This window comes from Lycium ferocissimum, chromosome 9 (assembly GCF_029784015.1).
Source record: "Lycium ferocissimum isolate CSIRO_LF1 chromosome 9, AGI_CSIRO_Lferr_CH_V1, whole genome shotgun sequence".
NCBI lineage: Eukaryota > Viridiplantae > Streptophyta > Magnoliopsida > Solanales > Solanaceae > Lycium > Lycium ferocissimum.
In genome coordinates this window covers 25,848,508-25,862,602 of record NC_081350.1, presented here as the reverse complement: position 1 = coordinate 25,862,602, position 14,095 = coordinate 25,848,508, and the positions used below count along the sequence as shown (strand labels likewise).

The 14,095-nt window shown below is 35.5% G+C and overlaps 2 protein-coding genes across 2 annotated transcripts; one reads left to right on the top strand and one right to left on the bottom strand.

Moving 5' to 3' along the window:
- Positions 1-614: 614 nt before the first annotated feature.
- Positions 615-8,666, top strand: LOC132030021 (protein decapping 5-like). The gene is made up of 7 exons (XM_059419487.1): positions 615-847; positions 3,652-3,752; positions 4,933-5,004; positions 5,162-5,971; positions 7,419-7,616; positions 7,776-7,886; positions 8,000-8,666. The coding sequence occupies exons 1-7, from the start codon at positions 706-708 to the stop codon at positions 8,150-8,152; spliced, it is 1,587 nt and encodes a 528-aa protein (XP_059275470.1). The 5' UTR covers positions 615-705; the 3' UTR covers positions 8,153-8,666.
- A 2,244-nt stretch (positions 8,667-10,910) lies between these two features.
- LOC132030020 (protein MODIFYING WALL LIGNIN-1) lies at positions 10,911-13,186 on the bottom strand. The gene is made up of 3 exons (XM_059419486.1): positions 12,759-13,186; positions 12,445-12,656; positions 10,911-11,196 (listed from the first exon to the last, which is right to left on the bottom strand). The coding sequence occupies exons 1-3, from the start codon at positions 12,861-12,863 to the stop codon at positions 10,962-10,964; spliced, it is 552 nt and encodes a 183-aa protein (XP_059275469.1). The 5' UTR covers positions 12,864-13,186; the 3' UTR covers positions 10,911-10,961.
- Between the last annotated feature and the right edge of the window lie 909 nt (positions 13,187-14,095).

The following is a 14,095-nucleotide window of genomic DNA, read 5'->3' as shown; positions in this document are numbered from 1 at the left end:
TATGTATATAACACCTAGTAATCCTATATCATAATTATGATTTTCTGTTCTTGTGTATCCTGTTTGTTTGATTTTGATTTCAATTTATCAGTTTATATTTTATTGCTTTTAAGAATATGAATTAGTGTAAATGAAATCGCTTCTAATATCATATCAAAAAAATCGAATTGAAAAAATCGAAATCGAACCGAACCGAACTTCAAAAAATCGAAACCGAAAGAACCGAACCGAACTAGTTGGGTTCGGTGTCCACCTTCAAAAAACTGAAACCAAAATAGCCAAACTAAAGTTTGATAAAATCGAATCGAAGAACCGAACGCCCACCCTTACAATTTGCTATAAGCTGTTGCGCAATGAGTTAAAAATAGGTAAAAAAGGGCAAAAGTATTTTTCAAGGGAAAAGTAAAACGGAAATTTATTTTTCAAATAAATAAAAATTAAAAAATGGGGCCAAAACTTTAAGACAATTTGTGCACTTGGCCCCATTATAGTTGTTTAGTTGATGAACTAACCCAATAAGTTCTAAATGAACCTTCGAGAGAATACCCCTCGAAGGGTATGGTCCCAAATAGAATCTAAACTACCCTCTCTTCTCCCAAAAAAATAAAAAGAAGTAGTTTGATTCGCAGTTTCACACACGAAAAAGCGCCCTAAAATACCATACCAGAAAGAGCCAAACAAAAATTTGATTGACACACGAAAACAATGTCGAATGATTCCGAAGCGTCGGCGGCGGGGGATTCATATATAGGAAGTTACATTAGTTTGACATCCAAGTTTGAGATTCGTTATGAAGGAGTCCTTTACCATCTTAATCCCCAAGACTCTTCCCTTGGCTTGAAAAACGGTTCGCCTTTCTTTTCTCTCTGGAAATGAATTATCGTGTTTGTAAAATTATTGGCTTTCCAGTAACGCTAGAAAATGTTTGCAACTAGTTAAAATCTCGTTTTGAAGGTATAAGATTCTTATTTATTGGTTTTGAATGTTGTTCCATATTTTTAACTACTTTATTCATTGTAATTTTTTTTTTTTTTTTGGGGGTAAATAAAAGGATTTTATTACCAAAATAAATTTGTACAATCAAAAGCATTTGGCCTTGACCAGAATGCTGAGCAACTCCCATCTATTACCTCCAAGAAACTACAGAACTACTTATCTAGACGAATGGATAGAAACTAAGGTTGTCTAGAAATTTGTGAAGCCTAGTCCTTTGTGAACCAGAGGCAAATATAGGATTTCTGGAACATGGGTGCACCACTTAAAAAAAGAAAGAAAAAATGTACTAAGTGGGAATTGATCCCTAGTCGTCTAGGTAAATAACTCAACATTTAAACAAGTGCGCTGATAATATTATACCAATTTTAGAAAATATATATATAAAATACCTAGTTTTACGGAGAGACCATGGGTTCACGTGCCCCATATTTTTACCTATAAATTCGCCCCAGTTGTGAACCTCTATGAATGACCTTTTGGATGATCCTTCTTGTCAAATGATCTGTGGTGGTCTGTTTAGTCTGAAACACCCTCTGATTTCTTTCAAGCAAATTTGATAAACACTAGGTGCCAAGGTCATTCTGTAGATTTCTGCAAACGAACTCTTGCCTTTAGCATGTGCAATTGACCATTCTAGCTCTTCAGGCCATGATTTGGCCAGTCTTCTGATTCCTAGCCATCCCAATAGTTTGTTCCACACCTGAGCAGTGTACCACATTGAAATAAGAGGTGGCATATACCTTCCTGTTGAGTGCCACACAAAGGCCATTGCTGATTATCTACAACATCCCATAGGAGCAATCTGTCTTTTGTACTAAGCCCTCTCAGTGCTGCCAATCTGAGGATGAAAATCCACTTAGGAGCTGTAAGATTGTTACATACCAGTCGTTTCCATTTGCACCTTTGGAGATGTGCCTCCCATTAGAGCATACATTGTCTTGATTGGGAACTGTTTGGCATTCCTCATGTCTGCTTCAAGTATTCCAGCTTGTTGCACATATTCCCTGCACTTCAGTATATTTTGGATCACCCATGAGGACTGATTAGGCATGCTGTCTCATACCTGACCACCTTTTATGTAGTAGCTACGCGCACACTCCATCCACATCTTATCTTTCTTGCAACATAAGTTTCAAAGTAGCTTGCTAATAGTAGCTTTGTTCCACAATGCCTGGAATTTTCTCACTTATCAAAAAAATAAAATTGAGACACTGAAGGAAATAAAGAGAAGGTTTGAATACATTGTGTCATGGTTTGTCCCATAGAACCTATTATGATACATTGACTAGCTTCCAAATGATGCCTTTTGATTATGAGGAGTATGTTGTCAGTTATGGCTTTTTGCTATTGAAAAACCAGCTGGAAAGGATAGCTTAGACGGTCAAGCTGCAATTTTTGCTGAATATCTTGAAGTATTACAGTTTTCAGTGTTCTCAAATTTGAGAGGTGTAAAGACGCCTCAAGGTCCATTGAGAATGTAAAGTGTATACTCAAAGTGCAGTTAAAGCTCATTTCTAGTGAAAAAAGTTGCTGATGAAGAAGTATATGCGTGTGCATGCATATACACAAAATGCAAGAACAAATTACTACAAGCACAAACAGTGATCATATTCATATTGACAAAGGAATTGAAAAAACTGTAATTACATCAATTATGAACCAAAAACAATGTTAATTGAGTTCACGAGCTATTTTAAAATTCTGATTTAGCAGCAATGATGTAGTTTTAAGCTTCTATTTTAAATTTTGGGGGTAGCGTTTTACCTTATTCTAATTTCCTGTTCGTATAAACCAACATACTCATCAATTATGTTCCCCTAAGTCCTTAACATACTCATCCACAGTGTTTCGCTTGCTATATTTATTGTTTGGTATCACCCTCTTCAAGACAGAGCCCATTGATGTTTGGGAGCACACTTTAATAGAGTGTTTCTTACACTACAGTGCGCCTTAAGCTAGTGCAACCCTTAGCTTGTACTCTTTGGGGATTATAAGAGCCTTAAGTGCACCTCTTCTCTTGTCCATTCTAAGTATCTAGCTTTAGATCATTGGGTAGTTAGGTAAGGTTGGCAAATTCATGCCTCGAAATTTGTCTTTTGATCAATTCTTTTCTTAATATGGCTTTGACCCATTTATATGTCACACTTTCCTCATGGGATATTTGAAAGCTTTGGCACACTTGTGTAACCAATAACTGGCTTTACACCACTGGGTTTTAAATGCTCCTAATTTTTGGTCCAACTGAATATTAAATGTCAGATCTGCAATTCAGATAAACCTGAGTATGCTTTTCTTTCCCTAGAAAATAAAGTCCAATATGATGTGCAAATAAGTTTACTTTTAATCATGCCTGGTTGAATTGAGTTGCTTAAAATGGGGCAAATGTTGAAGCTCTTCTTCCACCCTTGTGTGAAACACTGGTTTCTCTTGATGGGAATAAACTTTCGTTTTTCTATAGCGCTGCTTTGGTGCATTTCTTTGTCAGTCATATAAGTTTCTCAAGACTTCTGCATTACAATTGTGATTCCCAAGATAAGAGGGTTAAAGTATTAATTTCAGAATGGGATGTTGGCTGCATGCTTATTGGTTATTTCCATTTGGAACTTTCATCAATTATCGAAAAAATGCCTTCTTTTAACCAGTGCTCTATTGCAGTGAAATCATACGGAACTGAGGGGCGTAAGAAAGACGGTCCCCAGATTCCTCCAAATGATAAAGTTTATGAGTACATTTTGTTTCGTGGGAGTGACATTAAGGTACGTGGAAATATTTTGACTGGTATAGAAATTTGTACTTCTACTATTAGTAAAGAGACTCAATGCAGTCTGTTTAACGTGATGCTACTACTTTTGACTGTATATGCTCATTCCCAGATATCTGTGCCTAAATTCCTTAATCTCTCTTTTATATTAAGTATAAAGTGTGCATGCTGTTACATTTCATTACTCAGAGGAGAGACCAATTTTATGTTCTGACAGGGAGTTTATTGTGCCATGTCGTGTTGGCTATGTCTCTGATGATTCACTTCATTTGATTTGACTTGTTACTCGTGAGCATATCTTCATACTGGACAACCTAAAGGGGATCTTGTATAGAATTTGTATATCTATATAAAAGTCAATTGAAAAAATTTGCACCAAAATGGTGCCAAAAAGTACATATTTCTACACAACATTAGGCTTCCAAAAAGTTGATCCAACCATCTATACACACAGGCTCTTTTCTTTACACATAACATATAAATAAAACATGAAGAAATTCTTAATCCTCTAGAGTGGCTTTTCAAGTCTTCTAATAATTTTCTATTCATCTCCCTCCGATGTTGCAAAATAGACACAATGGCGCGACTTTGAATCTCGAAAGATCTACTGGTTAAGATCCTGTAGCAGGCTTCACTTGGTTATATGTTTTTTTGTTTGACGGATGCACGATGCTGCTGCGCGGTATACCACAACAATCGCGCTTCATCCCAAGCTAGTGGGGGTCGGCTATGTTAATCCTCACTGTCTATGTCTTTCCACTTGGACTCGTCTGTGTGAGCTTGCTCATATTTGGCCGTCTCAAGGCTGGATAAAAGAGGAGAGTTGGGTAGGTTAACAACCGATGCAACCCTAGTCAATTTTTGTTGCTGCGCGTTTGATATACTTGCCCAGCTTCTTAATTGCATAAGATTGGAAAAATTTCTTCTCATTATTAAACTAACTTTCAGCCCCTAAAAGTCGGTAAAACATTAACGGGAGGAAGCTACGTACAAGAAGTTTACCTAGTTGCAAAGACCAATTGGAGTGTTTTCATTGCTTCAATTTATTTGTAAATGTTGTGGTTCACTAATATCTTTGTGGTAATGGGTTTCTTTTTGGTGGAAGGCCGAAGATCATCATTTTCTCTCTTTGCCCTTGAAGGTTGATTTCTAAGAAAAAATATCTTCTCTTTCAGGATTTGCAAGTAAAGTCCTCGCCGCCTCTTCAAGTGGAAGAATCATTAGATAACGATCCTGCAATTATTCAGGTGCTTAATCTCCTAACAATAGATGACACCTTAAATAATCTATTGTAAAATTTGCACGAGAAGTTATGCTGATAGTATTTACCCAAGAAAATCTGACAGTAGTTGCTACATTTTACTTTTATTTCACAGTAAGGTAATGCCATTTTTATTCCTGTAGTCACACTGTGCTGGAGTCTCCCCAAGCTCTTCAAAATCGGTTTCACTTAGTGGTGGATCTTTGACAGAATATGGCTCATACAAGGGACCTACTTCCTTGAATAGTATGCCACCTTCACATCAATCTGTAAACCAGTTTGAATATGGCGCTTCTCAGGCAACTCAATCCAACATGGGTTCTTATGCAACTCCTGCTTACCAGCAAAGATACAGTGAACCCGCAAGCAGTAACCATGCTCCACAACATTCTATTCAGCCTGCTGCTTCACATGCGATGATGCAGGATTTGCTGCAGACTTACCCACTCCAAGGCCCTGAACCTTTCACTTCAGCTGTTCTGCCAAAATGCGTAGCTCCAGTGCCTGTGGTTACCACTGCAAATTCTTTATCTCTAGCTAGCATACAGAATCTTGCCCCACAGCAACTTCCTGTGGCTCCTAGTACTAACATTATATCTCCCTTATTATCTGTAACCTCTTCCATGCCTTCTTACGCATATACTCCTGCATTTCCCCAGTCTAGTCAAAATGTGGGTAACTCTGGTGCTCCTATCCTTGCTAGAATGGGTTCTAATGCTTCACCCTTGTATCCTGTATCCCCATTTGTAGATTCCTCATCAGGTGTGTTTCGACAGCAACCCCCTAGATTGCTAACTCCAGATCAGTTATCTCTACCTAGATTTCCTGGGCAATTATATTCAGATCAGAAGGACCTTGGTGTTCTCAGCTCAGAACCTCTGAATCCCTCATCATCATTTACTACTTCAGCAGCCCAAGCGCCATTGTTGCCACTGCCACCTGCTGCAAAGAAGGTTATTTAGCCCTTCATGTTTTGATGAGTGTCTGGTTAAATTATTTGCTGTTATTATTTATTTAGAACCATTTCTGCCCTTATGCAGTTCAATTGCCTTATTCTATTATTTGTAGTGTGAAGTCTATTGGATGTCAGTAGTAAAGTGGTTGAATCTCTGTGAAACTGGTTCTGCCTATCATTCATTTAATTGCTTGAACTAGTGACCATGTACATCCGATGATTGCTTGCTTTCCTTTTTTGTTTGGGGTTGGGTTCTACTAGACTCTTAAGCTATGCCCTTGCTTGTCAAAGATTGATATGCTTGATAGTTTGATTCTATCACTGTTTCCTCCTTTGCGTTAAAATTCAAACATCACATTCATATTCTATATGGATTTAGACATTGTTGACATGACACAATAATGCATATTTACTGTAATCTTGTGGCTATCAATGGACTTCCATAAAATTTATTTTGTCTCTTTTCTGGAAAACAAAAAATCTACAAGCAATAGAGAAGCTAGAACTCATTAAATCTAGGTACAGTTTTCTTGTCCCATTGTGGATTTAAGACGCAAAAGCTGATGCCCTCTTTCCACCTCTCTGAAGCTCAAGTAAGGTTCTTTTTATATAAGGTGTGCCTGTATAGGCATGGGGTGGGTAATGAATATGTTGGGATGAAATCTTAGCAAAATGATGTAGGATGACATATTAAGGCCTCTGACAAAGGGGAGGGTAGAAGGGATGTATTTTCAGTAGAGTAAGAGAGATAAGAGAGAGAAACAGTCGAAGAAGTAGCTTTTTTTTTTTTTTTTTTTTTTTGAGAATGGTAACAGTTAATCTATATATCCACAGGTTTAACTACATCCAAATATGTAGCCCCCCTTCAAAAGAAATAGCATTTTTAAAGTAAGAGTGTTGTGAGAATTAACTTTGCACTGAGTATGAAAAAGAATCAACTTTGTACCATTTAGGTTTACCACTCGGAACTCAAACTGAAAATACAGAATGTTTACACGGATGAAGAAGGAGAAGAGCTTTGGTATTCGTTTTGGGCCAAAAAAGTACGTAAGAGATGGAATAAATGGGGTTTAGGTGGTGGGGGTTTATGAACAATAACTGGTCTAAGAAGTTAAGCGAAAAGAATTAACTATGGTAACCACTCCTGTATTCCTTGGGCATAATACCTTAAGGTGGGAATTGCATCAAACATAGCTGCTGTAAGATTCTTCGTGATCAAGAAGTTTAGGGACTTCAAGATCCATACCATTTCAAGAGTTCAAAACGAATGATGCTTCCTTAAGAATGCAAATTACCTTTGCCTTACAAGTTTCTTTGCTTTATAGGAAAATTTTCTGTTCTGCTTTATAAATATTTCTGCTGCCCTTGTCCAAAAAATGTTTCTGCCTCTGGAAGCAATTTCATAATCATCTAGCTTATGACATTTTGTTTTTGTGTTGTTGCAGTTGCAATCATCTTCAGAGTTCACCGAAGAATTCGATTTTGCTGCAATGAATGAGAAGTTTAATAAGGATGAAGTATGGGGTTATCTTGGTAAAGCAAAACAAACAGCTAAAAAGATGGATGGCGAGGACATTGCTATGGACAATGAGAACAAGGGGAATGACGATGGTCATGGCTTGGATGCTAATGCTGATCCCAAAGTAGGTGTCAAGCATTTTTATCACGTATAATCGAATTATCCACATGTTATTTTGCATTATATTCCTCTTTACCAGACCTTGAGTCATATTACTTGTATAATATGATTGTCATAAGCGTTTAAATTATCACATTTAATTCTCCTTCTGATGTCTGCGCAGCCTGCCTATATTAAGGATGACTTCTTTGATAATATATCTCGCAACACAGTTGCTCGTGGAGGTAGGAATGGGCAAAATCACTTTTCTCATAGGATGAGGCAGGATACTGAGGTTCGTTTACCCCGCAAACAAATATTCACTGGATTTTGATCAATTACTATTACATACCAGTGGCAGTAACTAACAAATCACTCCTTTTTTTTTTTTTATGTTTTTTCCTCCAGACTTTCGGTAACCATCAGCAAAGGCCTTATCCTGGGTATGGTGGCTATGGGCCTGGACATGGTGGGCATCGTGGTGCATATGGCTATGGTTGGGGAAGGGGTTATAATAACTATGGCAGTAGGGGCCGTGGAGGAGGGTACATGAGGATGTAACATATTCGTTGGAGTTTCGCACGGTGTCTGGTTGTGTCGTTTTCTGCCTTGCTCAACCCACTGGCAGAGTAAATCTCCCGCTAGTTTATGACATTCGCTGAGGAGTTCAATACCAAATGTTACTGAACTGCCAATTACTACAGTTGCAGTTGTATTAGGAATTGTTATTCATGGCTGGTTCATGCTTTTTTTGGTCCAGTGAGCCAGGTTTTCTTATACGCTTCTTTATGCGACTATTGATGTCGTATGTATGCCCTGGTGGGGATTTGAGTTTTTCAATCAGTTCACTTGGTTCTCTCACCTGATCTACGCATCTTGTCATTTGGTCAAGGGGATTTGACATGTAAGTTGTCTGTTAGTTTCTTTAGCCTAGATTAGACCGAGGAAATGAACTTGTCTTCTCATCATTCTCTTGAGTTTAAAAGTTGTTCTGTACTACCTTAAACTTTGTCTAGACGAAAATACCCTTCTAGTGACATTTTTAATGAAAGGTGCCCAGCAGTTTTAATAGTTATCTTTACTTTCTCTTGCAATGCAATGCTCTTTATTGCTATCATTATATATTTGCTGGTGCTCATTTTGTGCATAATGCATATATTGCCCTCTTGGCACAAAAGGATGGTGTTTGAACACTTTTGCCTATATTCCTCGATGTAGGTTTATTCTTATCATATTGTGTTTGGAATTGTTCTCACTATACCATTGAATGTATATTGTGGCTCTTTTTGATGAAAATGTAGTTTTTTCTCAAAATATGGTGAAATTCTGTTGACAGTTTTGCTCTAATGTGGTTACTGTCTCTGTTGTTATACGAGGTCCTTGCGTACACAGGTTTTAGGCATCTAGCGCGTTCATTTCTAGCGTCACTCTATCCGTCCTGATAAATATTTTACTTATTCATCACTTTATGTGGAGCTTCTCTCTTGGAAAACAGTCAAATATTTTAGTTACTCAAGAGTTTATTGAAATATATTTATTACGAAACTGTAAGAAATAATGTTATCCTTGTTATAAAGGGGTGCCAATGGTATGGTTTGGGCGGTTATTTTATAAAATTTATACCATACCGATTTTTCGGTTATTTTATTTAGTATAACCAAAATTAGATTTTTCGAAACCGTCCCAAAACATCTCGGTTTTTTCTTCGATGTCGGTAAGGGTCGGTTTAATTTTCGGTATTTTTCTAAAATAAAAACTTCATGTAAAAATCACTAGTAAAAGTTAGAACACGATATGCCGGTTAGACTTTAACTAAACTCTCTAGACATTTTTACTGTTTAAAAGGTGATGAATCAAGAAAACTTGAAAGACGACACGAAAGCGAGATTGATCTCACTATTTTACGATCGTATAAAACAATGTTAAGCAAAGATAAAACATATAATTTTAATCACATAAGAGGGAAGAAATCAATCAAGATGAGACTGAAGAATCGAATCTACTAATATTAAGTATCCAATAAGAGAAATATAATTTAAATCATATGAGAGAAAGATATCTAATATCTTGTAGTTTGCTATCCAAAATTGTTCGAACGCCTCGTAGGTTACATGTTACTAATCGAGGTCCTAATCCTAGAACTAATTTAGTTTTAATATATAGAATAGTATAATAGGTTGCAGTGTTAGGATCTTGAGTGTTAATTATGTTGACGACTCATAATTGTTTCCATCACCCCAGGCCCAAGACGAAATTTTTCATATTTTATTATTTTTAAACTTAATATATAAAATATATTTACCTATAAATATATTTGGTACGGTTCGGTATTTTTTTGGTTTATTTTTATAAAAATAAAAACCAACCTAATTATTCGGTACGGTTATAAATTTATATAAAAACCATCGATTTTTGTAAGAAAACCTAAAAATCGGTTCGATTCGATCGGTTAAGTTGGTTTTTAAAAAAACCATTGACACCCCTACTTGTTATCGAACTACGAAGTCATCTGTCAAACTGCAATTAAAACCTTTCAATTGTTGGTTGACACCCACAGAAAAAACTTTAAATCCTTTCTCGAGTGCCTTTCACATGAGAGTTGTGAATACGGACAGGTTTCTGGGAGGGGAACTGGTCCCTCTAATTTAAATATTTTTTCTAAGATTTTTCTTAGACAACTTATTGACTAATGTCTATGCCAACTTTCCTGAGACGGTGGAGGACTTTTCTGCTGGCCATGTGCATTGCTGACTTGTTGAAGTACTAATTGAAATTTGATAACACATCACCACCATGTGGGGAAGAAGAAAAGTGTCTACATTTCAGTATTACCTTATTCCTTGCGTTAGAAAGGACCATGAAACATGCGTCTTCACTTTATTCCCCTTCCATCTCCTCACCCGCCTCGCCAAATAAAAAAGAAAGAAAATTATTGTGTTTTATACGAAGGAAAAAAATGCTTTTTGAAAAATACTAAGTGGTTTTCTTAAGTATTTTTAGTATTGGTAAATTAGCAAAAATATTGTTCCAAAAGTATTTATATATAATTTAGAAAGTATTATGGAGGTGAAAGGTTGGTTTGTGGGATGGGGTCTATCGGGGTGTGGTGTGTTGGAGGGTGGGAAGGAGACAATTAGTGTGGTAGTCACTAATGAAATTTTTGTTCTCTATTTTTACTAGAAAAAAATATTTTTTGCATTTTTAACGGAATATTTTCTAAAATTTTGATCAACCAAACATAGGAAGCTCTTATGTGCTTTTCTCTCAAGGATGGAGGGCATTGATTCTTTATCATAAGAAAAACATGTTGCTAAGTAAGTCTATGCATTTTGTATTTCATTTCTCATCTTGTATATATCTTTCTATATATTCAACTTGTAGAAGTATCTTGCCATCTTGTTTCGACTTGGTTCTTCTTCTTTATTTTCAAGATGAGGGAACCAAGTGTTGAGCTCAAAGTTACAAAGACCAAAATAGCTGAAATAATATAGACACCATCTTTAACTATGTAACATTCACCATCAATCCACCCTTCACCAAGTGGTTGGCTTTTGTTCATGCTACTGCCAGTCCCTATCAAAATTATTGCCATCACAAAGCTCATCCTGCAAATGCAATCATCATTTCATTTATAACTAACTAGTCAAGATTTCAGAGCTCAACACAAAATTCTAGAACAAATATACATCATGAAAAGACGATACTCTATATTTAGAACAAAATTTCGGTTGAAAATATTTTGATTTGAAAATTATCCATCTATACAAAACGGAGATGTTGAGGCACGGGTTAAGATCAATACCAACGGTAATCAAAATAATGAAATTAGTATGTTCGATGTTCAAATTCTTATTGCCTTGAAGCTTATCGAGAAAAACAAAGTAAAAAGAAGAAATTAATTAATTTTTTTTTTTTTTTTTTTAGTTTAATCATTTGGTTGTCGTTCCTTTAATCTGAATATGCGCCAGGTAACGAGAGAGATTAATAGTGAAACTTACTAGATAATTCTTTTATTGTGGGATACTAGGGACGGGTTAGCCTTAAAATTGCACTACAAAAAATTGGATAATTTGCGGAGGTTGAAAGTTGCATTTCGTGGAGGTTTTAGCCTCCACTATTTGCTAGCGGAAGATGAAACCCCCGCAAATTACAACTTTCAACCTTCACAAATTATCCATTTTTTTTAGTACAAGTTCGGTAGAATTCAGTAACTTAAGCTCAAATGTTGTATTTGTATAAAGAATTATTTTATATATTTAAAAATGATTTATTCAGAATCTAGTAAGGAAAAAAAAGATGGTTCAAAAAGCATCAACAAAATCCAGGTTTCACCTCCGGACTAACTGTAGCCCATATGCAGCATTATTTGTTATCGGTAAAATAAAGAAACCTGAAACCAATTGAAATACGAAGAAAACTGAGTAATTTAATTCATGCCCGTATGTTGCACATTCAGCTTCAACACTCGTACCTTGCCACTTCGTCACGTATCTATTTTTCAAGTTGTTACACAATTGAAACTCAAAGCAAGATAATAACCCGAATAGTTACTGTTCTATCAAATCAATACATATTAAAGTTGTTCTATTCAATTTGATATTTTTTCCTTATTTAGACATGATAAAAATATTTCTGATAAATCAATCATTTCGACTTCAGAGTAGAAAGTAAAGACTTTTAAGTTATATATATCGCCAAGATAAATATTTTTTATACTATCAAATCATTTTTACCTATTATAGCTGCAGGTACAGCATTTCATTTTCAAGATTATGAATTTGAATGATCCATAAAAAAAAAAAAAAATTAAACTCAAAAGTAAATTTCATGTTAGAAATGGATGGATCACCTACCATGAAAGAACACACATGAAGCCATTAATGGTAGGCTTCTTTTTAGCCTTTGATGAACTGTTTTGATGGTCCCTTGAAAAGAAAATTTTACATATCAACAAGTTGCCAATTACTTGAGCCATTACTAAACAAATTATAGCTCCAATTCCCAATTCAAAATCCACACTTCCAGGCAAGTAACACAATTCCCCATCAAACCTGAGATCTTTCTTCTGCAAGCAAAAGATAACCAATCAAACAAAATGATCAAAGCCAAAAAAAAATCCAATTGAAAATAGATGGTTAAAGATTGAAAAAAAAAAAAAAAAACTTACCTTTGTTTTCTTGAATTCAGCAGCTATGCAAAGAGAAATGGAGACAAGGCCAAGAGCAGTAATAAAGGAGATAAGAATTGGATATATGAATTGGTGATTTTCCATAACACCTTTTTTGTTCTTTCTCTTTATGGGTTGTGTTTCAATGAGAGAATAAAGAGAGAAAAAAAGAAAAGGCAAAGTAGAAAAAATAGAGGTTTCAAAGAAAGGCTTGAAGATTACTCAAAGGATAGTTTGGTGGTAGCCCTCTTTGGTGTTTGAGTTTCTTGGGAATATAGTCATCATTTCTTGAGTATAATTAAATCCCTCTTTGGATCAATGTAATCTCACTATGATATATCAACTGGTCAACTCTTTAACTGTTCCAATGGTCTTTTCAAGTTGTTGAAGGAGAGAGACATTTTGGGGTGGGGGGGGGGGGGTGTGTTTGGGGCGAGGGGGTGGGGAGGTGGGAGTTGGATGTTGGAGTGTATTTTATGGTTAAGTGAGGACAACTTTAGTTCTTTTAAGAGGTTTATGTGGGGAAGGGAGAATTTGAGGTTAACAACAGATTTCTACAATTGGATTAAATTATTCCAACAGATTGTTTGACATAATAAATAAGGTACTTTTTGAAATCAAGGAAAAGCTTCTCTTATTTTTTTCAATCACTTTCTTCATTACTATAAACGCAGTTACTATTTTGTTAGAACAACATATGCAATAAAGGTATTGTACTAGATGCTGAGTTTTTTGCACTCTTGGATTTATATTCTCTCTCTCATCCATCTAACACGTTAATGTGAAGATGATAACTACGCAACTAACGATATGCTATTTTTAATAGCTTCTTACTTTTAGATGAGATGATCACAACCTCAACATGGTACAAGGGCATACAGAAGTTATAAGTTCAAGTTTCATCCCCCATCCATTATATATATGTAAAAAATTCTACGTGCTTAGCTCATGAAAAGAATCAAACCCATATGTAAGGAGCGTGTGGAGATGATAATTAAAATAAATTAAAAGTGTGTACTCGCTAATAATTTAAAGTCTAAATGAGATGATTACACATCTTAACAATACAATTATTAAATTTGTAATTCCCTTCTACAAAAAAAAAAGTTTTAAATGATATGATCACACATCTTAATCATACGATTATCAAATTTTAATTCTCTTCTAAAAAAAAAAAAAGAAGAAGAATTATTTAATTACTCAATTACAGATCAGATGAGCAAATAGATAAATTGAACAAAGACAGAAAATAATTAAATTTATTTGACTCGTTGAACTGTATTGCCACCGCGAATGATGCAATTTTGCAAAATGATCTGGAAAGCAAAGAGACAAAA